The 26,193-nt window shown below is 37.4% G+C and overlaps 1 protein-coding gene across 2 annotated transcripts in view; it reads left to right on the top strand.

Moving 5' to 3' along the window:
* Positions 1 to 26,193, top strand: part of COMMD1 (copper metabolism domain containing 1) — a 192,435-nt gene that overhangs the window by 83,198 nt on the left and 83,044 nt on the right. For both annotated transcript variants that reach the window (XM_040463324.1, XM_040463323.1), the window contains exon 2: positions 1,506 to 1,787. In XM_040463324.1, coding sequence (XP_040319258.1) covers positions 1,506 to 1,787 — 282 coding nt within the window. The remainder of the gene's footprint in view (positions 1 to 1,505; positions 1,788 to 26,193) is intronic.

Here is a 26,193-nt window from a genome sequence, read left to right as displayed (position 1 = left end):
TTTGGTACCTGTAGGCAGAAAGGATGCTGAGATAACATACAAAATTAAAGAAAGGTTTACAGGAACCAGGGCTTTGGTGATTATAGAGCAGGAATATCATTCCATTAGAACCACTCTCATCTCTGCTTGGCTTTGTTCTTTTTTATTGCAATCAGGTCTTTGCCAACAGATCAAAGATAGCAGTCTGCAACCCAGCCTCATAGCCTCTGCTTCCAGGATTCCAAGAGGAAAGACCATTTCTACTCCTGTTCTAAATTGAGAAATTGATTTCAAGTAGTTGTTGTTTCCAGAGAAAGGAGGCTACTATGATTTGTCTGGTTTAGAGCTCATGCCAACCCCAGTGGCCAGGAGAGGATAAGGATATACCAAAGAAGAGGCGAGGAAAATCTTGAGACCAAATCATTAAGTCACTGTCCTCTCCAGGGCTCCATTGCCACAGACCCTTGATGATTTTCCACTTCAGTTTATTTATTTAGCAGCTTACTATTCATAGAACAGCAATGATAATTAAATTTTGAAAATTTATGGAGAAATGTAGAGTAGTGTACAATTTTAGACTAGTAGTATTGTAAATGAGCTATTTGACTGAAGATGGACTACACAGCTAACATAATGCATTCATTTAACAAAATGTACTCAGTTCTTCTATGGACAAGGCATTGTATAGTCGTAGTATATCAAACCAAGCCTGGCTATAAGGCATTGTGAAATTATATAAGATTTCAACAGAGGATGAGTTAATTCATTTTCTTGTTTTATTATTTAATTATTTAATTTTATTATTTTCCCATCATGGAACTTGGTATTTAAGAATTAGATTCTAGTTATTGATATAGAATTTGAGTGACATGGAATTTTTAACAAATAGTTTCCTTTTCTTTTTTTAAATATTTATTTTGAGAGAGAGAGAGAACACGAGCAGGGTAGAGGGAAAGAGAGAATTCAAGCAGGCTCCATGCCCAGTGCAGAGCCTGATGTGGGCTTCAATCTCACGACACTGAGATCATGACCTGGGTTGAAATCAAGAGTCAGATGCTTACCCCACTGAGCCATCTAGGCACCCCAGGAAGTAGCTTTTCTGATACTCAATATTTGTAAAAAGAATGTTTTTGTTATTTTTTTTTTCTTTTTTTTTTTTTCAACATTTATTTATTTTTGGGACAGAGAGAGACAGAGCATGAACGGGGGAGGGGCAGAGAGAGAGGGAGACACAGAATCGGAAACAGGCTCCAGGCTCTGAGCCATCAGCCCAGAGCCTGACGCGGGGCTCGAACTCCCAGACCGCGAGATCGTGACCTGGCTGAAGTCGGACGCTCAACTGACTGCGCCACCCAGGCGCCCTGTTTTTGTTCTTTTAAAGAGCTTATTCTCATTACTGTCATTTAATGACGCTTTTTGAAAGCTGATTTAGTGATTAGAGTCATTCAAAATATGATCTGTAGTTAAGCTATCTTTTTTTAGTTATTTACCAAATTCAAATTATATAATTTTTTCTGTCTTTATAGTCAATTGCATCTGCAGACATGGATTTCAACCAGTTGGAGGCATTCTTGACTGCTCAAACCAAAAAGCAAGGTGGGATCACATGTGACCAAGCTGCTGTCATTTCCAAATTCTGGAAGAGCCATAAGACAAAAATTCGAGAGAGCCTCATGAACCAGAGCCGTTGGGACAGTGGGCTTCGAGGTCTGAGTTGGAGAGTTGATGGCAAATCGCAGTCAAGGCATTCAGCTCAAATACATACCCCTGTTGCCATAATGGAGCTGGAAATAGGAAAAAGTGGACAGGTGAGCCCAACTTCAATCAATTTCCTTTTATAAACTACATTTCCTATTACATATTAGATGATAAAAATAATAGGAAAAGACTCTGTTTCCTAGAATCCCTTTTCAGATATGGAATCATCTGAAAATTTGGATACTCCTCGTTGTGGATAGAATCTGGAAATCAGCCTCATGGTCCTGGCAGCTATCTCAGAATAACAAAATGAGTCAATGAGGTGATTGCACAGAGAGTGGCCACCATTCCATTTTGGTTAGATCTCAGAATTCTTGGCATTTGCTCAGAATTCTTGGCATTTGGTCAGAATCTCCAAAGCAATGATAGAGATGCTAAATAAAGACCAGGAATTGAGATTAAACGACACAGAACAAAACTGTCTCACACAGTCATCTTTATGGGCAGTCAGATATAGGAGGCAGTGCATCTTAATTACAGCAGTGTGTTGTTCCTAAAGACTCTAAGTGTGCTATCTCTGTCCTTGAGCCCACAAATAATTTTTAATGTGATCTTGATTATTTACAAAACAGTTCCTCTTTTTCTTGCAGTTTCCATATAGTCATTATAGCAGGTAATTTTAGCATCTACATTGTTTTTCTTGAAGTCATTCAGTTTGTGCTTTAGATGATGCCAGATCAGACTTTTAATGACCTGGTATATGTCTTTGGGGGAAGAAAAAAAAAGCAGCAACCCATAATTAGGAAGAGAAAACCCAGATCACTGAATTAGCCAACCAGATTTATTTTCAGATGAATAATCAAATAAGTGCTTCTATTACATTCTATAGTAGAAATTTATTTTTCTTCTAGGGATGAGCATTTTTTTAGCTGTCAGTTCCCCTCATATATTCCCTTAGGATTTTTCAGTGTTTGTAGTTCTATAATGATACTGATTTTAATTTAAAATGTAATTCCTCTTAAAAAATAATTCTTTTACAAAATACGTTTGGAGAATCATTTCTTTAGTTATTGTAAAATAGTACTGTTGCTTTTGTTGACTTTGGTTTGTCTGACCCTAAAGTCCATTTTTTTAACCATTGTGTTAATATGCCTTCCTTCTATTGTTCTAGAAGTTCTAGACCAAAAATCTGACAGATTAGAAAGGTGTGATAAGTACACTTGGATATCTAAGTTTACCAACCATTTTTCCAGGCTGTTCATTTTTTATTTGGCAATAGTGATTATTTCATTTTGTCTTTAAATATTTATCATTTGGGCAGGAATTGAAAACATGCATATCTATTTCAAGACATTCCTAGAAAGCTATTATAGTACTTCTTTAATTTGATACTGTCTTACTGTTTGAACTCAGGTTTATTATGTGCCTTTTGATTTTAGTAACTTACATATCATCTGAATTTATTGGGTACTGCTATAGGTATTTGTAAATCTACTTTAACATATTTAAAATATTTTCTTTGATCTTGTTATCCAAAGTGACATTCTACTCTGTGTGTGTGTGTGTGTGTGTGTGTGTGTGTGTGTGTGTGTGTAGAATGGTTTTGTCAATCAGTAAATCACTACAAATAATTTGTTGGCTAGCTTCGGGGTTATTTTGTGATAAATTAGAACAGGTTGGTAAACTCTTTTTTTTTAAGTGGCGAGATATTTTATACTTGACAACCATATAGTTTCTGTCATAAGTACTCAACTTTGTTGTTGTAGCTCAAAAGCAGCCACAGACAATATGTAAATAAGTGGGCATTGCTGTTTCTAGAAAGTTTACTTACCACAATATAATCAACAGGTCTTAGAAGTCAGAGAGTCCATAAGCCCTTACTAAGGTGAATTACACAGGTGAGGTAGTATATCCCCAATTTCTAGAGAAGGTATCTGAGATAAATACATTACTTGTTTTAGACAGAGCTAACGTAGTAAAATGAAAAGCACTAAATTCATTTTTTCGAAAAACCATTCACACCAACATTTAGGAGCTTTTGTTAGCTTCTCACAATATTCTGTGCCAAAAAACCAAGTTGGTAGTACAATATGGTAGTCAACAGTATTGATAGGAATATTGCTCAGCAATAAAAAGGAAAGAACTTCTGATAAACACAATAAAATGGCTGAATCTCAAAGTCATTTGCTGTGTGAAATAAGCCAGATATAAACTTTTTATCATAATGTATGATTTCACGCATATAAAATCCTAGAAAATGCAAAGTAATCATGACAAAAAGTATATGTCTAGGTTAAGAGTAGAGGGAGGGATAGATAAGATTACAAAGGAGTGTGGGAAAACTTTTAAAAGTGATAAAAATATTTATTATGCTAATTGTGGCAACAGTTTCATGGGTGTATGCATATTTCAAAATTTATGAAATTGTGTACTTTAAATGTGCACTATATTGGACATTACTTATACTTCAAAGTTTTTGATTTAAAAAATGGTCACCATTGGGGCTCCTGGGTGGCTCAGTCAGTTAAGCATCTGACTCTTGATTTCAGCTCAGGTCATGATCTCAGGGTCGTGGCATTTAGCCCCATGTTGGGCTCTGTGCTGGATGTGGCTCCTGCTTAAGATTCTCTCTCTCCCTCCCTCTACTGCTCGCACTCTCTCTGTCTTAAAAAAAAAAAAAAGGTTACCATGAAAATGATTAAAGTTGCTCTTTAACCCACAAAATGCTTTGAATGCAAATATATTCTTAACAAGAAAAGTTGTAAAAAAAGAAGTAAACAATAATTTAACCAATTCCGGCAATAAAATATACAGCCCCGATCTTACAGGAAATGTTTTTGTGAGACCTGGATCTTTGGTTAGTTCTTCTGTCAGCTTCTAAGTGAATATTAGTTGTGAAGTAATCCACTATATCATATTTCCAGTTTTTAGAATATCTATAGGTAACAAAGTCAAAGTTATTTTCATATGTAGACATTGAATGAGCTTGTGAGAGAAGTGATGAGCCTAGGATACTAAGAGGTTGCTTCCAAGAAGAGCGACCAACTTTTTCGAACTCTGTGTGTATGTGTACATGCATGTATGTGTATTTATATACCCCAAAACAACTAAATTACTGTCTTCAGTTTATGTCATTTAAAATCAGTTGTTCTCAATAATGGTTGCACATAAGAATTGCCTGTGGGGCTTTAAAATTTTTCATGCTTAGGACATTGCTCAGACCAATTAAATAAGAATCTAGGGGGATGGAACCTGGGCATCAGTATTCTTTAAAGCTTATGTTTCCTTGGCACAAAAACAGACACATAGACCAATGGAATAGAATAGAAACCCCAGAACTAGACCCACAAACGTATGGCCGACTCATCTTTGACAAAGCAGGAAAGAACATCCAATGGAAAAAAGACAGTCTCTTTAACAAATGGGCTGGGAGAACTGGACAGCAACATGCAGAAGGTTGAAACTAGACCACTTTCTCACACCATTCACAAAAATAAACTCAAAATGGATAAAGGACCTGAATGTGAGACAGGAAACCATCAAAACCCTAGAGGAGAAAGCAGGAAAAGACCTCTCTGACCTCAGCCATAGCAATCTCTTACTTGACACATCCCCAAAGGCAAGGGAATTAAAAGCAAAAATGAATTACTGGGACCTTATGAAGATAAAAACCTTCTGCACAGCAAAGGAAACAACCAACAAAACTAAAAGGCAACCAACGGAATGGGAAAAGATATTTGCAAATGACATATCGGACAAAGGGCTAGTATCCAAAATCTATAAAGAGCTTACCAAACTCCGCACCCGAAAAACAAATAACCCAGTGAAGAAATGGGCAGGAAACATGAATAGACACTCCTCTAAAGAAGACATCCGGATGGCCAACAGGCACATGAAAAGATGCTCAACGTCGCTCCTTATCAGGGAAATACAAATCAAAACCACACTCAGATATCACCTCACGCCAGTCAGAGTGGCCAAAATGAACAAATCAGGAGACTATAGATGCTGGAGAGGATGTGGAGAAACGGGAACCCTCTTGCACTGTTGGTGGGAATGCAAACTGGTGCAGCCACTCTGGAAAACAGTGTGGAGGTTCCTCAGAAAATTAAAAATAGACCTACCCTATGACCCAGCAATAGCACTGCTAGGAATTTACCCATGGGATACAGGAGTACTGATGCATAGGGGCACTTGTACCCCAATGTTTATAGCAGCACTCTCAACAATAGCCAAATTATGGAAAGAGCCTAAATGTCCATCAACTGATGAATGGATAAAGAAATTGTGGTTTATATACACAATGGAGTACTACATGGCAATGAGAAAGAACAAAATATGGCCCTTTGTAGCAACGTGGATGGAACTGGAGAGTGTGATGCTAAGTGAAATAAGCCATACAGAGAAAGACAGATACCATATGTTTTCACTCTTACGTGGATCCTGAGAAACTTAACAGAAACCCATGGGGGAGGGGAAGGAAAAAGAAAAAGAAGTTAGAGTGGGAGAGAGCCAAAGCATAAGAGACTCTTAAAAACTGAGAACAAAACTGAGGGTTGATTGGGGGTGGGAGGGAGAGGGGGGTGGGTGATGGGTATTGAGGAGGGCACCTTTTGGGATGAGCACTGGGTGTTGTATGGAAACCAATCTGACAATAAATTTCATATATTGGAAAAAAAAAAGGCGTATGATTCCTGTATTTATGTGGAGTTGAGAACCACCATGTTAAAGGTAGGCAAATAATCTGGTTTAAAGTGTAAATAGAACTTGGTATCAAATTTTTACAGTAAGAATTCAGTATATGTCAACATACTTCTACTTACCATAATTTATGGAGTGCCTGGGGACTTTTTATTCAGGAACTAGTTGCGGTAGTGGTGGGTTTTTTGTCTTCCTTTCTCTATTTCAATTGCTTTCTCCTGCTCAGTTTGTCTGCATTACTTCTCTCTTTGGTCCAAGGAGTACATTTGACGATCCGCAGCCAAGTATGTACATGCATTGACTTTTTTTTATTAATACAATATAAAATACTTTTGGGATATGAGGAAGCCAAAATAATAGAGAAGTCACTCACTAAAGCATATACATTTATGGAAATCTGTAGAGCTAGAGAAAATGAGTATGCATTAGTGACCTAATTACTTATAGTGGATATTTTTCTTCAGTAGAAATAAAAAATTTTGCAAGAATAAAACATTAATTCAGTGGTAGCAGTACACAGAAGATTTTGAGGTGAACATTTCATGTACAAAGAAAAGTACATCAAATGCTTTACTTGTGTAATTGAGAGCCTATCATATTTAGTCATAAATCACTTAGGGTCCCCAAGGCTTGAGGACTGTTGGAATCTGGCATGTGTCTTTAGGAAAGTTTTGTTGTTTCATGTACTTAGTTAACTCCATGTTGTTTTCTTTCCTGGAACTTAAATAGAGATTACCATAGAATGTTTTTTTTTTTTTTTTAAAATAGTAACTTTTAGGGGGATAATTTATATATTTAGTGGAGTTTCATTTATTGGTTATTTTTTTTAATGACTGAATTTTGGTATTTTATGAAGATGTACCAGTTTTTCTTTGGCGACTTCTATTTTTTAAATTTATTTATTTTTCTTAGTAATCTCTACACCCAGTGTGGGGCTCAAACTCACAACCCTGAGATCGAGTGTCTCATGCTCTTCCCACTGTGCCAGCCAGGCAGGCCTCTTCTGTGACTTCTTGTTTTCAAGACCAATAAGACATTTTGTGAGGAAACACTTAGCCACAACCTCAGTTCTCAACCATTTAGTAATAAATGTTTAATAAAAATTGTTCTTTCATATACATTTTGAAGTGTCCTATCTGTAGAGACCTGAAATATAATATTCTGTTTCTTTATTGCCCTTTTTTTTTTTTCAACGTTTATTTATTTTTGGGACAGAGAGAGACAGAGCATGAACGGGGGAGGGGCAGAGAGAGAGGGAGACACAGAATCAGAAACAGGCTCCAGGCTCTGAGCCATCAGCCCAGAGCCTGATGCGAGCCTGACGCGGGGCTCGAACTCACGGACCGCGAGATCGTGACCTGGCTGAAGTCGGACGCTTAACCGACTGCGCCACCCAGGCGCCCCGGCCCTTTTTTTTTTCAATGGCTAATGTTATTGCCTTTTCTAGACTAGGTTTTAGTGTACCAAACATCCTCTAGTTTTGTGGGTTTTCAGCAGACCTAGGGAAGAAGATAGACTGCCTTTAGACTGATCTGATTGTTTTTCTGACCAACTCATTATATGTTCAGTCCCGTCATTTATATGCAAGTAGGATATGAGGAATATACAATGATATACTCACTCTGATTTACAGAATGAAAATAGTTTAGACTCTGGATTAAAAAGCCAACATTTGGCTGAAGGATAGGTAAACATCCAATCTCAAAGGAAAGTATTGACTTATATTTAATTTCCACAATTCCTTCTAAAACTAAATGCACTGATGATCTTGTGTAATTCTGGCTAATAAGGAGTGAGAACCTGCTAAAACCTATGATTATTATTCAGGGTTTTTCTGGAGAATTCACATTTTTTGAATAATTGTTGTGATACAACATGGAATTTCTGAATTACAAATAAATAAATTTCATTTTTCGAACATTTGATGTGTTACTTTTTAATACCGATGGGTTTGGTAACAGCCTCAAGTTGACCTGACAATGGCTGACAACTGGCGGACGACCTTCCTACTATTCGATCTGCTTAATAATAAGACCTTTGCTTCTTCTGTCATTCTTCCAGGGAATGGCCTACTGCTCTCCTTTGTGTACAGTCTGGGCAAACCGACTGGTGATAGCAAGAGTAGTGTCAATGAAGCAGTCCACACAGTAGAGAGACAGTTTTCAGTGCAAGTGTCTAGGTGATTCCCTGGCTTCTGCACACTTTTATCCCAGCATAGCTCCATGAAGGGATGCACCTGTGCAGGGAACCGTGTGCGCCTTCTTTTCAGCTGCCACCAGTTGCTACAACTCTGCTTTGTCTGCCTAACCCAGCTGCCATGGTCCTCCTCAAGCTTGGGCCAGTAATAACCAATTTCTGCTGAGCTCTTTATGCACCACTATAGCTTCACAAGCTTGAGCAATGCCACCAGAACTCCCTGCTTTGTGTCAGAGGAGAAGAAGCCAAGTTTAAAACTCACACACATTCCCTCTCTGACACTCTCTTTTCTCTCTTGCATAGATGCATGTGTACATACATACATATTATGTGTGTGTATGTAAATATATGGAAGAAATTAAGAAATACAAAGATAGGATATACAGAATGAATAAATTGCCACTGTATTTTATCAGTGCTCAGTCACCATTTGAAGATTGTGTTGGTTTACTCTAAATAGCTACCAAGGGGAGCTTAGATATCTCATTTGGGTATATAAGCTGTAATGGTTGGCCTATTTCTGATCATTCTTGTAAGCTTGATTTTCACTTTCAGCAATGTAATAAAGGAAAGCTTCCAGAGAAATTAGTGAAGCTAACATAATAAACAAACCGTAGGGACTGATGAAAGAAACTTAACAGTTTGGGGGAACTGTATCAGTTTAGAATGCATTTTTCAAAATAAATTATTTGTTTTATATTTTATATCCAGTTTAGAACATGGAGTTTATTTAAACTTTAGTTCTGAATGGACCAACTCTTTTTTGTAGCTCTAAGATGTGTTTCTTAATAGTTTGTGTTCTAGAGGTCCCTGGGTAACTAGTCAGTTAAGTGTCCAACTTCAACTCAGGTCATGATCTCACCACTTGTGGGTTCAAGCCCCGTGTCAGGTTCTGTGCTAATAGCTCAGAGCCTGCTTTGGATTCTGTGTCTCTCTCTGCCCCTCCCCTGCTCATGTTCTGTCTCTCTCTTTTTCTCTCTCTCTCTCTCAAAAATAAACATAAAAAAAAGTTTGTGTTCTAAAGTTGATGTCCTAAATTTATAGTTCTAATATATAATTTACAGAAGACAATGTCTAAAGTCTATAACCACACAGAAAAGAAACAGAGTAAGAAATTTTGTCTCCCTTGAAAGCTGTTGTGAAACACACTGCTCATGTTTGTTGAAAAACAAACGTGGAGGTCCAAAACTTAGTATTTAAATTCTGACTGGGGCGCCTGGGTGGCTCAGTCAGTTGAGCATCCAACTTTGGTTCAGGTCATGATCTCATAGCTCGTGAGTTTGAGCCTCGCGTTGGGCTCTGTGCTGACAGCTGAGGGCCTGGAGCCTGCTTCGGATTCTGTTTCTCCCTCTCTCTCTCTGCCCCTAACCCACTTGCATTCTGTCTCTGTCTCTCTCAAAAAACAAATAAATAAACATTAAAATTTTTTTAAAAAAATTCTGACTAACTCTGAATTAGCTATTTACAAAAAATACCTTGTACAGAAGGAAATGTTTACCAAAAAAAGAAAAAGATGCTAAAAAATACTTTTAACATTACTAATTAGAATGCATAGTTACATAACAGTGAATATGTAATAGTTAATGGGGAAAAATTTAAGTTTAAAGTTGCTATCTAGTTATGAAAGATTAAAATCAGAATTATTCAGTAGTGGATAATTTACCAGTTGAAAAGTAGACATTTTGAATATGTTTTATATATTGCACTTCTTATTGTGTAATAAGAAGTGGTATTTCATATTTTTGATGTGTTAAATGTTAGCTTGCTCCACTCTTAATCTAGTACTTGGTTTTTCTTAGTTAAGTCTTTGTTTAAAAATTTATATAATGCTTTGCATTTATTTTGATCTTAAGTAACAGCCTTTTGAGATTTCAGTTACTTGACCCAGGAGGAACATTTGACATACTTGAATTCCCTTTAAAACACTTGTTCTTCCAGGATACTACATTTGCCTGATTTTCCTCCTCGCTTCCTAGTCTGCTCTTTTCTTCCCCCTTTTTAGGTATCTTTTGCTGGTTCTGTCTCATTTCCCCAACATCTAAAAGTTGGAGTGTCCCTGGCCTCAAGACCATGGTCCTCTTTTCTATCTACAACACACTTCCTAGGTGATCTTAACCATTTTCGTGGATTTAAATATCATCTGCTGCTAACAATTTCTAAATTATATGTTCAAGCTGGATTCCTTGCCTAAATTCCAGGTATATTTTTGTGACATACTTGAGAATTCTACCTAAATGTGAAAAGGGTATCAAAAAATTGAGGGGCACCTGTGTGGCTCAGTTGGTTAAGCATCCAACTTGGGTTCAGGTCATGATCTCACGGTTCGTGAGATCGAGTCCCACGTCGGGCTCTGTGCTAACAGCTCAGAGCTTAGAGCCTGTGTCAGAATCTGTGACTCCCTCTCTCTCTGCCCTTCCCCTGCTCATGCTGTGTCTCTCTCTGTCTCTCAAAAAATAAATAAACATTAAAAATAAATTTTTTAAATTGAATATGCCGAAAACTAAGTTCCTTATATGCCTCCCAAACCTATTCCTCCTTCATTTTCTGCATCTCAGTTAGTAGCACCTCCAGTCTTCCAGTTTATATCCTCTCTTTTTCTCACATCCACATCTAGTCTGTCATCAAATCCTGCTGGATTTAATTTTAAAATATAGCTAAAATGTTACTACTTCTCATTACCCCCCACTCCTCTGTTCAGATCACCAACACTTCTAGATTATAACAACATCCTCCCAACTGGTCTGTTTGCATCTCCTCTTTAACTTATTCTCAACACACTGTAGTATGTCAACAGAGTATCTCTCTTAAAGTGTAAGACAAATCATGTATTCATGGCTCTCACCTCACTCTAGTGGTTTCCTATCTCAATCAGATTAATAGTTGTCTCCCTTATTCCTTTTCTGTATGGTCTCCTTGCTGATTCCTGGAATATAACAGGCATGCTCCTTCTTTAGGGCCTGTACATTTGTTGTTCCCTTTCTCTGGGTTGATCTTCCCTCAAATATCTGAAATATCTGCAATATTGACCTTTCCACTTTCCTGACATCTTTTTTTTTTTTTTTTTTTAATTTTAAATTCATCTTCTCAATATGGCTTTCACTGACCACCTCTCTAAAAGTTCAGTCCTCCAGGGGCGCCTGGGTGGCTCAGTCAGTTACACATCTGACTCTTCATTTCGCTTCAGGTCATGATCTCATGATTCTGGGCTCTGTGCTGTCAGTGTGGGCTCTGTGCTGTCAGTGTGGAGCCTGCTTAAGATTCTCTCTCACCCTCTCTCTGTCCCTTCTCAGTTCTTGTGCACACACTCTCTCTCAAAATAAACATTTTAAAAAAATGTTTCTCTTAAAAAAAAAGTTTAGTTCTCCACTTCCTGCTTTATTTTTAAAAACTTCATTGAGCTATAATAGCCATACAATAAACTGTATCCATTTGAAGTATCTGATTTGATTAATTTTGGCTGGTGTATACACTTACCAAATTACCACTGTAGTCAAGAGACAGAATGGGTCCCCGCTGGGACACAGCACAGGTGGTCATAAGAGGGAAGTATATAGCAATCCAGGCCTTCCTAGAGAAGGAAGGAAGGTCTCAGATACACAACCTAACCTTACACCTTAAAGAGCTGGAAAAAGAACAGCAAATAAAACCCAAAACCAGCAGAAGACAGGAAATAATAAAGATTAGAGCAGAAATCAATGCTATCAAAACCAAAAAAACGGTAGAACAGATCAGTGAAAACAGAAGCTGGTTCTTTGAAACGATTAACAAAATTGATAAACCACTAGCCAGTTTGATCAAAAAGAAAAAGGAAAGGACCCAAATAAATAAAATGAAGAATGAAAGAGGAGAGATCACAACCAACACAGCAGAAATAAAAGCAATAGTAAGAGAATATTATGAGCAATTATACACCAATAAAATGGGAAATCTGGAAAAATGGACAAATTCCTAGAAACACATAAACTACCAAAACTGAAACAGGAAGAAATAGAAAATTTGAACAGACCCATAACCAGTAAAGAAATGGAATTAGTAATCAGTCTCCCGAAAAACAAGAGTCCAGTGCCAGATGGCTTTCCAGGGGAATTCTACCAAACATTTAAGGAAGAGTTAACACCTCTTCTCTTGAACCTGTTCCGAAAAATAGAAATGGAAGGAAAACTTCCAAACTCTTTCTATGAAGCCAGCATTACCTTGGTTCCAAAACCAAAGACCCCACTAAACAGGAGAACTATAGACCAATTTCCCTGATGAACATGGATGCAAAAAATCCTCTACAAGATATTAGCCCACTGGATCTAAAAATACATTAAAAAAAATATTCACCAAGACCAAATGGGATTTATACCTTGGATGCAGGGCTGGTTCAATATTCACCAAACAATCAATGTGATTCATCACATCAATAAAAGAAAGGACAAGAACCACATGATCCTCTCAATAGATGCAGAGAAAGCATTTGACAAAATACAACATCCTTTCTTGATAAAAACCCTCAAGAAAGTAGGGATAGAAGGATCATACCTCGAGATCATAAAAGCCATATATGAAAGACCCAACATTAATATCATTCTCAATGGGGAAAAACTGAGAGCTTTCCCCCTAAGGTCAGGAATGAGACAGGGATGTCCACTCTTGCCACTGTTACTCAACATAGTATTGGAAGTCTTAGCCTCAGCAGTCAGACAACACAAAGAAATAAAAGGCATCCAAATCAGCCAGGAGGAGGTCAAACTTTCACTCTTTGCAGATGACATGATACTCTATATGGAAAACCCAAAAGATTCCACCAAAAAACTGCTAGAACTGATCCATGAATTCAGCAAAGTGGCAGGATATAAAATCAGTGCACAGAAATCGGTTGCATTCCTATACATCAACAATGAAGCAACAGAAAGAGAAATCAAGGAATTGATCCCATTTACAATTGCACCAAAAACCATAAAATACCTAGGAATAAATCTAAAGAGGTGAAAAATTTATACACTGAAAACAATAGAAAGCTTATGAAATAAATTGAAGAAGACACAAAAAAATGGAAAAATATTCCATGCTCCTGGATAGGAAGAATAAATATTGTTAAAATGTCAATACTACCCAAAACAATCTACATGTTCAATGCAATACCTATCAAAATAACACCAGCATTCTTTACAGAGCTAGAATAAACAATCCTACAATTTGTATGGAACCAGAAAAGACCCCAAATAGCCAAAGCAATCTTGAAAAAGAAAACCAAAGCAGGACGCATCACAATCTCGGACTTCAAGCTGTATTACAAAGATGTAATCATCAAGACAGTATGGTACTGGCACAAAACCAGACATTCAGATCAATGGAACAGAATAGAGAACCCAGAAATGGGTCCACAAACATATGGGCAACTAATCTTTGATGAAGCAAGAAAGAATATCCAATGGAATAAAGACAGTCTCTTCAGCAAGTGGTGCTGGGAAAACTGGACAGTGACATGAAGAAAAATGAACCTGGACCACTTTCTTACACCATACACAAAAATAAACTCAAAATGGCTGAAAGACCTAAATGTAAGATAGGAAGCCATCAAAGTCCTCGAGGAAAAAGCAGGTGAAAACCTCTTTGACCTTGACCGCAGCAACTTCTTACTCAACACGTCTCCAGAGGCAAGGGAAACAAAGGCAAACATGAACTATTGGGACCTCATCAAAATAAAAAGCTTCTGCACAGCGAAGGAAACAATCAGCAAAACTAAAAGGCAACCGACAGAATGGGAGAAGATATTTCCAAACGACATATCAAATAAAGGGTTAGTATCTCAAATCTATAAAGAACTTATCAAACTCAACACCCAAAAAACAAATAATCCAGTGAAGAAATGGGCAAAAGACATGAACAGACACTTCTCCAAAGAAGACATCCAGATGGCCAACAGACACATGAAAAAATGCTCCACATCACTCATCATCAGGGAAATACTAATCAAAACCACAGTGAGATACCATCTCACACCTGTCATAATGGCTAACAGTAACAACTCACGCAACAACAGATGAACACAAGGGAAGGCAAGCAAAAATAATATAAAAACCGGGAGAGATACAAAACACAAGAGACTCTTAAATATGGAGAACAAAGAGAGGGTTACTGGAGAAGTTGTGGGAGGGAGAATGGGCTAAATGGGTAAGGGACATTAAGGAATCTACCCCTGAAATCATTGTTGCACTATGTGCTAACTAACTTGGATGCAAATTAAAATAAACAAATATAGTAAAAAAAAAAATCGTAAGGAAAATATATTTATAGTACTGTACATTATATTAAAAAAAAAACCTGTGTATAAGTGGGTAAAAAAAGAGACACGATGTGTCTATCAGTCCCCAAAAGTTTCATTGTACCCTTTTATGGTCTTTCCCTTTCTCTAATTCCTGGGCAACCACTGATCTACCTTTTGTTATCATAGATTAGTTTTTTCTTCTTTATTTTTTCTTCCTACCACTTATTAGTAACTAACATAGTATATATTTTTATTTTACTTACTAATGTTGCCTGTACTCCTCATTAGTATATTAGGGGGCAAGGTATGTTGCTGTGTTCTTCACTGATGTGTCCTAATGTTCTAGGATGCTGCCTGGCACGTGATGTTCAGTAAATATTTGTTGAATGAATAAATGTATCACATAATCCACTATTTACTAAGCATCTACCCTGTGTCAGACACTGTGTAGGTGTTGGGGATATATCAGTGAACAACACAGAGAAGTCTTTAATGGAGCTGATAGAAAAAGAAAAATAGTAGCACTTAGTGTAAGAAACTGTATCAGAGACTCAAGAACCTTACCTAAGCTCAGAAGAGGGAATGGCCCTCTTTACCTAGAAAGTTAAGGAAGGCAGTTCTGAGGAGGTAACATTTGCATTTGATTTCTTGGACAACTTCAAATCTCCTATTCAGAGCTGAGAGTCATGAACTAAGAAAAGTTGGTACAGGCAGAATGCATTCTTCAGAGTTTATGAATATAGCCCTTGCATTTAACAGATAGGTGTGACCTTTGGTAGGATTTAATACAGGTTTCTGATACTGGTCGTTTCTGGGTTTTTGTTTGTTTGTTTGTTTGTTTATCATGTCCTACATGTTGGTTTTTCAGTTTCTCAACCCATAGGCAGAAAGAAGTAGCAAGAAATAAATTGGCAGAAAAATTATTGCAAGCAAAAGCAAGACTCATTTAGTGTTGTGGTCTCAATGTCACTGAATATCAGACTCACCCAGGGAGCTTTAAAAAATTAGGGATGTCCATGGGACACCTGGGTAGCTCAGTCTGTTGAGCGTCTGACTTCGGCTCAGGTCATGATCTCACAGGTTCGTGAGTTTGAGCCTAGCATCGCACTCTGTGCTGATAGTGCAGAGCCTGCTTGGAATTCTGTGTCTCCCTTTCTTTCTGCCTCTCCCCCTCTCATGCTCTCTCTCAAAAAAAAAAAAAAAAAAAAAGTGGTGCCCAGATCCCACTTCAAAGTAAGGGGCTACTGTTTTAGCTTGAATGAGGAAAGGGTTTTCTAAGGAGGCAGGCTGATCTAGGAGCACAAAATAGAGAGGGAACAGCTAAGGTGCAAGCAGTTGGCTTTGGTAAGAAATTTCTTTTTTTTTTTTTTTTCAAAATTTTTTTTTTCAACGTTTTTTATTTATTTTTGGGACAGAGAGAGACAGAGCATGAACGGGGGAGGGGCAGAGAGAGAGGGAGACACAGAATCAGAAACAGGCTCCAGGCTCTGAGCCATCAGCCCAGAGCCTGACGTGGGGCTGGAACTCACGGACCGCGAGATCGTGACCTGGCTGAAGTCGGACGCTTAACCGACTGCGCCACCCAGGCGCCCCTTTGGTAAGAAATTTCAACTTTTACCCTAATTAGGATACCATTGGAAGGTTTCAAACAAAGGAATGATGCAACATGATTTATGTTCTTATGATTCATGTGTGAAGGATGGATTGTAGTACATTCCAGAGTGAAGCCATGATACCAAGATCCCCCTGCCAAATATATATATATATATATCTATATATATCTATATATATATATATATCTCACTAAGATTGGAATTGGTTTTTTTGCACGTTAAAAGCAATTCTTTTTTGTTGCTTCCAATCTCTGTGTGATAGTATTTAGGTAAAATGAGATCTCAAAGTAAAAATAAAACACAAAACAAAAAACTCCATCCTTCTTTCTGTTAGCAAGGCTAAGTATCCAGAATGAACAGAGCCAAAATTCATACTGCATTTCTAAATGGAGTTATATAGTCTTCTGACAAATTCTGTTCCACAATTTTGACACTTCTTTTCCTTTTTAAATTTTATTGTAACATGTTTCAAAATTTATCAAGCCCAGGGATGACTAATAAAAATTAGTATTGTGCCAAAGGGGGAAAAAAATGAAGCCAGGAGAACACTTGGAGCTATTGTAGTGGTCCAGGTCAGATGATATTAGCAGGGAAGATGGAGATAATTTTAGCAGTCAAGGTGGAAAGAAGTGAGCAGACAGAAGAAATGTTTTGAATGCAGATGAATTGCTTTGAGATGAGTTGGAAGGCATATAGAAAAGGAAAGAAAGTGAGGATTAGAGATAACTCTTTTGTTTTTTTGCGTATTTTAGTTTAAATTGATGATCCTAGTTTAATAATTTTATTGCTAAGTTGACCATCCAATACACAACTTGAGTTTTCTAATAGCTATAATTAGCTCTTCCACTTGGGAAAAAATAAAAGAAATTATTTAACGTTTGGCTGCTGAGAAAATGCTGCTTGTGCTGAAGTAATTTTATTTTTAAACTCCAAATTTATAAAGAGATGCATTTGGGTTTCCTGAACTTAAACTTTTCCTAACAGACTTTGAAAGAAACTATTGTTTCTTAAGATGTGTCCTTTTCTGTATGTATATTATATTTCATTAAAACGATTTAAAGAGGGAGAGAGAGGTTTGAGTGTTTGTCTTTGTAAACTCGTTGACCCTGTGAGAATGGGGCTTTGCCACTGCTCAAGTTTTCAGCTTCTGACTAGTCGCCTGCCAACAGCTGGCCCCTGGTGTTGGACTTCTTTCAGATTGTTGCTGTTCAGACTCTGTGGTTCTATTCTTGGGGACAGATGGGGTGCTTGAAAGGAAGCCAGGACACCAAGCCTTAATAGGACTTGGAAATAATTTTAGATGTAAGTTCTTTGTGCTAAGATCAGGGTGACAGTGTATCATGCTCAGCAATGTGGAAACTGCTTGTGTTTTTCTAGTATTTGTATACTGGCTGCTTGGCTGTGGGCTTCATTCCATGTATGCCCCTGCTCTACTGCCAAGATGAATGCAGAAGCCCTCTGGCCCAAACTCATTCTTAGCTCTTGTTTTTTTTACTGTATAAAATATACATAACATAAAATTGATCACAACCATTTTTAAGTATAGAGTTCAGTGGTACTAAGCACTTTCACAATGTTGTGTAACCATCCCCATTCTTCTCTTTCCAGAACTTTTTCATCATCCTCAAACAGGAATTCTACATCCATTAAACAGTAACTCCCCATTCCTACCTCTCTCTGGCCTTTAGTAACCTCTTTTAACTCTCTGTGTGTATAAATTTCCCTGTTCTATGTACATCATATAAGTGGAATCATAGAATATTTGCCCTTTGGCTTATTTTGCTTAATAGAATATTTTAAGATTCATCTCTGTTGTAACATGTATCAGAATTTCATTCCTTTTTAAGGCTATTCCATTGTATGTATATACCAGATTTTATTTATTTGTAGTGATGGACATTTGAATTCTTTCCACCTTTTGGTTATTGTAAATAATGTTGATATGGACATGGATGTACAAATATCTATTTGAATCCCTGCTCTTAATTCTTTTGGGTGTATACCTAGTAGTGGGATTGCTGGGTCATATGGTAATTCTATGTTGACGTTCTTGAGGAACTAACAAACTGCTTTTCTACAGTGGCTGCAGAATTTTACATTCTTTCCAGCAATGCATGCGTATTCCAGATTTTGCAGATCCTTGTCAATCCTTCCTTCCTTCCTTCTTTTAATAAATTGCCATCCAGATGGGTGTGAAGTGGTATTGTGGTTTTGATTCCCTAATGATTAGTGATGTTAAACATCTTTTCCTATGCTTATCTGCCATTTGTAAATTTTCTTTGGAGAAGTATCTATTCAAGTCCTTTGCCCATTTTTTTTAACCTTTTGTTGTTGTTGTTGCTTTTGGTGTTATTATTGAGTTATAGGAGTTCCTTATATATATTCTGAGTATCAGTCCCTTACAGATATATGATTTGCAGATATTCTCTTACATTCAGTTGGTTTCCTTTTCACTTTTTAGATAATATCCTTTGATGAACAAAATTTTTAAAATGTTTATTTTTGAGAGAGAGGGAGAGGGAGAGCATGAGTGGGGGAAGGGCAGAGAGAGAGGGAGAGGGAGAATCCCAAGTGGGCTCTGCATCGACAGCACAGAGCCCGATGCAGGGCTCGATCCCACCAACCCATGAGATCATGACCTGAGCCAAAATCAAGAATTGGACACTCAACTGACTGAGTTATCCAGATGCCCCTGATGCACAAAAATTTTTAATTTTAATGTACTCCAGTTTATTTGTTCTTTTGTTTCCCATGCTTTTGGTGTCCTATCTAAGAAATCATTGCCAAATCCAGTGTCATGAAACTTTTCCCCTATGTGTTTAGCTCTTAAACATTTAAGTTTTTGACCCATTTTGAGTTAATTTTTCTGTATGGTATAAGACCATTCTTAGCACTTTTGTGTGGATTTTTAAAAATGATTTCTCAATTGGGAATAGAGAAAGTGGGACTCTTGAACTTGGAAGCTAAGTTTCAGGTTTCTCATTTTTCTGAACTTTCTTGATAGCTCTGTGTGTAATTAATTAAAGAGAGCTTAGCAGTATCGCTCAAGATGCAGGTAGCAATAAATGATGAGTGGTAGTCACTAGGAACCAGCTCCGATTAACTGCCAAATAAGTTCATCTTTCTTTTTATTGCCAGGGTTATTAACATAAGTAGATTAGAGGAAGTCAATAACAAAGGAAGTATAGCTGAATTTTAATAAGTCATTTAATAGTCTTGTGGATACGTAGAGAAGCATGAACCGAATTATGATGATAAAGCTAGTGGGTACATAGCTAAATGACTGGTCACATCAAATAGTATTGATCACAAAATGAATTTGGTTGGTCATCCTGTGATACTTCCCCTTCATACACTCTCTTAGTCTAAAGAAAACAGCCTTGTCTTCTAAGAAAATAATTTAAGGCTTCTATGCCCAATCACCTATATATATTGTATAGTCCAACCAAGCAGAACTCTGTTTTCCATATATGTGTATGTTGTTGCTCTTTGGAATGTTCTTTATCCACTCCCCATTTTCATGGGGTAAAATTTTTTCTCTTCTTCACAGTCCATACTACTAAATACCTCTGTCATGAATTCCTCTCCAGTTATGTCAATTGGCTCTGATAATCTGAATTCTCAGGATATTTTGAACTTTTCTTTAGTATTTGATACAACAAAGATTTAAAAGAAAAAACACGGGGCACCTGGGTGGCTCCATCCGTTAAGCATCTGACCGGTTCAGGTCATGCTCTCACAGTTTGTGAGTTCGAGCTCTGTGTCAGGTTCTGTGCTGACAGCTCAAAGCCTGGAGCCTGCTTTGGATTCTGTGTCTCCCTCTCTCTCTCTGTCCCTCTCCCGCTTGTGCTCTGTCTCTCTCTCCTTCAAAGATAAACATTAAAAAATTTTTTTAAAGAAAAAACAAAGCATGTATATTGTTGTCTAAATTAAGCAAAAAAAAAAAAAAAAAAAAATGAGTTATGTGGGTTATGTACTTAGGAAGCCCAAAAATGGTTCCTGGCTTTAGATATGTCTTGGCTTTGTTCATCTTATTCTGTAAACAAGCTTACTTATCAGGCCCATACTCATCTTTTCAGCTTAGCAATACCAGTGGGGAAAGATGCTTCTCTCTTCCCAATATATATGTGTTGATTAAAGACTGATGCTTATTTTTCCTGCTTAGGTCACATGGCTACCCATGGAGAAGTCACTCTTTATAGGAATTAGGGTAATTTAAGCTTGTAATATTTGTCCAGTTCTTTGACAAGGATAAGGTGTAGATTGACAGCTGATACTACACAGAATAAGTAAGTAGTTTTGCAAAGGAATTAGGCATACTGTATAAACAAAACCAATTATGTGTCCATTACATTGTCTTATTAGTTTATACCTTCAAGAAGCCTACAATTTATCATTAATATTTGTATCCCTTAAAGCCTCAAAATATTAAAACAGGTGTTAGATAAATTTTTGAATGAATTAATAAGGGTGAGAATCCATATATTACTTATCTACTGCTACATAGTAGTAGATAATTTTAGACCCCTAAAATTAGGGTCTTAAAACTAACAAACATTTATTATCTCATGTAGGACTTGGGATAGGGATTTGTGAGGAGATTAGCTAAGTGATTCTAGCTTACAGTTCCTATTGAGTTGCATTGGATATTGGCCAGAGCTATAGCCATCCCAAGGGTTGACTGGGACTGTAGGATCTATATCCAGGTTCACTTATGAGGCTTCAGTTACTTTCTGGTTGTTGGCCATAGAGTGACATAGAAACTGGTTTCTTCCATAGTGAGTGATCCAAGAAAGAAAAAGCAAGCAGGAAGCCACAGTGCCTTGTATGGCTTAGTCACTGACTGGTACGCCATTACTTCTGTTTTTAAAAAAAAGTAGGGGCACTTGGGTGGCTCAGTTGGTTAAGTACCTGACTTCGGCCCAGGTCATGATCTCAAGGTTTGTGACTTTGAGCCCTGCATCAGGCTCTCTGCTGTCAGTCAGCATGGAGCTTGCTTCAGATCTTCTGTTCCCCTCTTTCTCAGCTCCTTCCCACTTTCTCTCTCTTTCAAAATTAAACATTTTTTTAAAAGTATGTATATGCCACAGTTTATTTTTGCTGGGAAATAATGGGGAATAGAACAGTATAACAAGTATGGAATTAATAAGTTAGCTCTTGTTGGTGCATTATCATGTTTTAATTTTCATCCATTTAGCAAATATAGTGTTTAATATAAGAATAGTAACAGTTATTATTTATTATATCCTCTTCATACTCCAGGCACTATTCTATGCATTGACTCATCCAGTCCTCTTACCAACCCTCTGAAATAGGTATGATCTTGGAGGGAGGAGGGAAAGTTATAGATTAACTTTATTTTTAAAATAATTTTAGATTTACACAGAAGTTGCAAAGATAGTAGAATGAGTTCCCTTATTCTCCTCATTCAGTTTTCCCTGTTAACATTTTATATTACCATAGTGTGTTTGTAAAAATAAGAAACTAACTTTGGTACATTGGTATTAAATAAACTACAGATTTCATTTTTATTTTACCAGTTTTTCCATTAATGTTCTCTTTCTGTTCGAGGATCCAATGAGTTGTACCACTAAGTTGCTGACTAAATTGCCTAAATTGCATATAGTTGTCGCATCTCCCTAGCTTCCTCTGGTCTGTGACAGTCCCTCATCTTTCCTTAGTTTTCATGACCATACAGTCTTGAAGAGTACTGGTTAAGTCATCCTGTAGAATGTCTCCCATTCTGGGCTTGTCTGTTGTATTTCTCATAGTTCGACTGGAGTTACAGGTTTTGGGAAAGATTATAGCAGAGGTGAAATGCCTTTCTCATCACACCATATTAGACATTACATGCAGTCCACATGACCTGACTCTTGATGTTAACCTTCGTCACGCGTGAAGGTAGTGTTTACCAAGTTTCTCTGTTGTAAAGTTAACCATTTTCCCCTCTCTTTACTCTATTCTTTGGAAGTTACTTTCTTTTTTTTTTTTTTTATTGTTAGAACCAAGTCTCCAAGTCTAGCCCACATTTAAGGGAAAGGAAATTAGGCTCCACCTTTTGAAGGGAGGTGTCAAAGAATTTGTGAACATATTTTAAATCATTACAGTACATTCCTGGCCAAAATTGTTGATGTTCCTCTCACATTTAAAATTTACTTGCCCCCTCTCAATATCCTGCAAAAGTCTCTCCCTTTATAGTATCAGCTTATAGTGCAGGATATCATTATGTACATCAAGTCTAGGTTTGGATGGAGCATAGGTGTTTTTGCCTCATTAGGTGTAGTTCCCTAATTTCAGCTCCTTGAGAATATTACCTCTCTCTCTGAAGATCTGTGAAACCAGAGGCAAATTATCTGCTCCTGACACACCCAGAATATAGTCGTCAGGCCAGACAGACTAAGATAACCTCTGTAGGCCCTCTTGTTCAAAAGGAGGGAAAATGTTGTCACAAAGGTGCCATTACTTCGTACTGCTTCTAAAATTCAACTAAACACAGGTTGGTAGTTCTTTGATTAGAATTCAGAATCTGGGAATTTCTCCATGGCTCTTAGTTTTTTCTCCTGGGCTTTTGGTTCTACAGTTTGAGTTATCTTTTTCTATGAAAGGTAGCCTGTATTGCATTTGTGTAGTTCCCTGCCTGAAAGGACTCTTTATTTTATACTGTTTGTGTTCCTTTCAGTCCAAATGGGCAGTGTTTCTGCCCATATAATTCTCTTAAAAACTTTATGGATCTCCTATAAATCTTATTTGGGCTCACTCCATTAGATAAAAAGCCACACTTAAAAATCTTGGTGAGATAAGCTATTTTGTGTCTTGGGATTCTGCTAAGGGACAATGGTCTTTAGCTTGTTGGAAGCTCTAGTGTTTAATTAAAAGAATCTGTGAGTTGTACTTTTAAAATCTATAAAGGGTTGCTTGTTGAACTGAGTGGTACTCAGAAGCACTACCTCAGAGCTTTCTGAAGTTATGACAAAGAATTTTATAGCTACATTCTCAACCTCATCTTCTAGACCATGTTTTCTTGGCAATGCCTTGGATTTGAACTTTGTTTGGAAGCCATTTTTATTTTAATATTGTTTGCATCTGGAGAGACTGAGAATCTTCAAAACCAACAAGTTCTATTTTTTTGCTGAACTGTTCTTGAGATGTTTATTAGGAACTTGGAAATTTGGGGTCTGGTTTTCAGTGGTGTAGGCTTGGCAAAAGGAGAGGTCTGGGAATTAGGAGCATTTGTTTAGTGGTTATTGAATTCAACAGATTATTGAGGAGCAGAAGGAAGGCCAAGAGCAGAACTTCGAGAAATGTGGACCTTTAATGGGCAAGTAAATAAAGCCTGTGAAGGAGGTGAAGTTGGAGGGGGTCAATGATAGATAAGAGAAATGAAGAGTATAGGATTGGAGAAGTATTGGCCATGGCATGGCTTCAGTTATTTTACATGCTGGATTTGGTGGAAAGGTTTTCAGTTTCCTCTTCATATAAACTCTTTGAGTCAAGGAGGTTAATGCCTTTTATATCATAAGGTTTATAAAATTAGCCTTTCTCTTAAGATGAAAGATGAAAACACAGAAAAACAACTTTACTTCTTTCCAGTTTATCTAGTTTTTCTTTTGTTATTCCTGCTTTTGATGTTATATCTAAGAATCTATTGCCACATCTGTGTCACTAAGATATACTCCCATGTAGCTCTTATATTTAGGTCTTTGATTGACTTTATTTAGTATATGGAATGAGGTAGGGGTTGAGTGAGTTTTTCCTTTTAACATATATTTTAGATAAAAGAACCCCAACCTGCGAATGTGTAAGTTTACTCTTATACGTGGAGGACAGGGAGTGTCTAATTCAGGGTGTAGGTTGTTTATTAATTTTTTTACCATAATGTAGTTTTTTGGGATTTGTTTTGTTTTGTTTTGTTTTGTTTAACTCATGACCCTGAGATCAAGACCTGAGCTTAGATGGAGAGTTGGATGCTTAACTGACTGAGCCACCCAGGCACCCCTCTATAATGTAGTTTTTAATTCTTCTGTAGGTCCCTAGGAAAGTTGCTAAACCACAGTTCTTGACATTTCTTTTTGCTTTCTTTTTGAATTTTTTGAATTTTACTTTTTGAATTTTGATTGTGAAGGATGAGAGTTCTAGAAAGTGTAAGTCAGATATTCTAGGATCAGTCATCTAATATTATTTACCAGTGCTTCCTCTCCCTTCACATGAAATGGGGACCAGTGTACTTGATGAACAAATCATGAGGGTATTTTTAGCAGTATATTTAGCTGTTTGTTGTCTTTGGAATGTGCTTTCTTTCTCGTCTCAGGTTTTTATTTGCTTTTAACAATTGAGCAGGGATACTTCTAAATAACATAATTCTTCTAAATTCATACTTTGTACCCCCTGTGCTCCAGTAGAAGTGACATATAAAAAAAAAAAAATAGAAACTCAAAAGACTTTGTCATGTTAAAAAAAAGAAACTTGTTTGTGAACCTGAAGTGGAATCAGAGTTAAGAGATGAGTAAGGCTGGGGCGCCTGGGTGGCGCAGTCAGTTAAGCGTCCGACTTCAGCCAGGTCACGATCTCGCGGTCCGTGAGTTCGAGCCCCGCGTCGGGCTCTGGGCTGATGGCTCAGAGCCTGGAGCCTGTTTCTGGTTCTGTGTCTCCCTCTCTCTCTGCCCCTCCCCCGTTCATGCTCTGTCTCTCTCTGTCCCAAAAAAATAAATAAAACGTTAAAAAAAAAATTAAAAAAAAAAAAAAAAGAGATGAGTAAGGCTAAAGACATGGGTCTTTCTGTCTCCATACTAAGTGTTGGTAGCTGAGAGTTGGGTTCCTGTGCAATTAAGGGAAGTAGATGTACTTCACAGACACCATTTATATAAAGTTTTAAAAAATAACTAAGTCACTTAAAAAATATACATGGTGGGGTGCCTGGGTGGCTAAGTTGGTTGAGCATCTGACTCTCGAGTTCAGCTCTGGTCAGGATGTAATGGTTTGCAGGATTGGGCCCCATGGGATGGAGCCCTGCAGGAAGCTCTGCGCTGACAGCACAGATTCTCCTTGGGATTTTCTCTCTCCCGCTCTCTCCCTCCCCTGCTTGTGTGTGCACACATGCGCGCGCGCTCTCTCTCTCTCTCTCTCTCTCTCTCTCTCTCTGTCTCTCTCACAAATGAATAAACTTAAAAAAATTTTCATGGAATCGTAATAAAAAAAAAAAAAAGTAGATACCTCTGAAGAGTTGAGAGAGGAAAATGAGACAAGGTTAGGAAAAAAAAAACATCCAGTGGCTTTAACAGTGCAAACTTTTATTACTTAAAAAATATGGAACACAAAAATTGAGTTGTGTGTGTGTTGAGATAAAGGGGTACTCATAGGAATTTAGCCTAAGGGAACAACCTGAGATTGAACAAATATTTCTTTGTGCAAATATTTATTTGAAATTTATGTGGTAGTAAATTAAAAACAACTGAATGTCCATTAATAGAAAAATGAATAGAGGGCTGGTGAAGGAGGATTAGGGAATAACCGTATAAATATTTATACCACTCTATGAATTAATACTATACAGGCATTTAAAAAAGTAATGTTTTGGGGCGCCTGGGTGGCTCGGTCAGTTGAGCATCCAACTTCGGCTCAGGTCAAGGTCTCATGGTTTGTGAGTTTGAGCCCCACATCCGGCTTGATGTTGTCAGTGCAGAGCCTGCTTTGGATCCTCTGTCCCCCTTTCTGTTTGCCCCTCTCCTGCTTGCATGCATGCTCGCTCGCTCACTC

Source organism: Herpailurus yagouaroundi, unplaced genomic scaffold (genome assembly GCF_014898765.1).
Source record: "Herpailurus yagouaroundi ecotype Mexico unplaced genomic scaffold, PumYag 391, whole genome shotgun sequence".
Lineage (NCBI taxonomy): Eukaryota > Metazoa > Chordata > Mammalia > Carnivora > Felidae > Herpailurus > Herpailurus yagouaroundi.
This window is presented reverse-complemented; position numbering and strand designations above follow the sequence as displayed.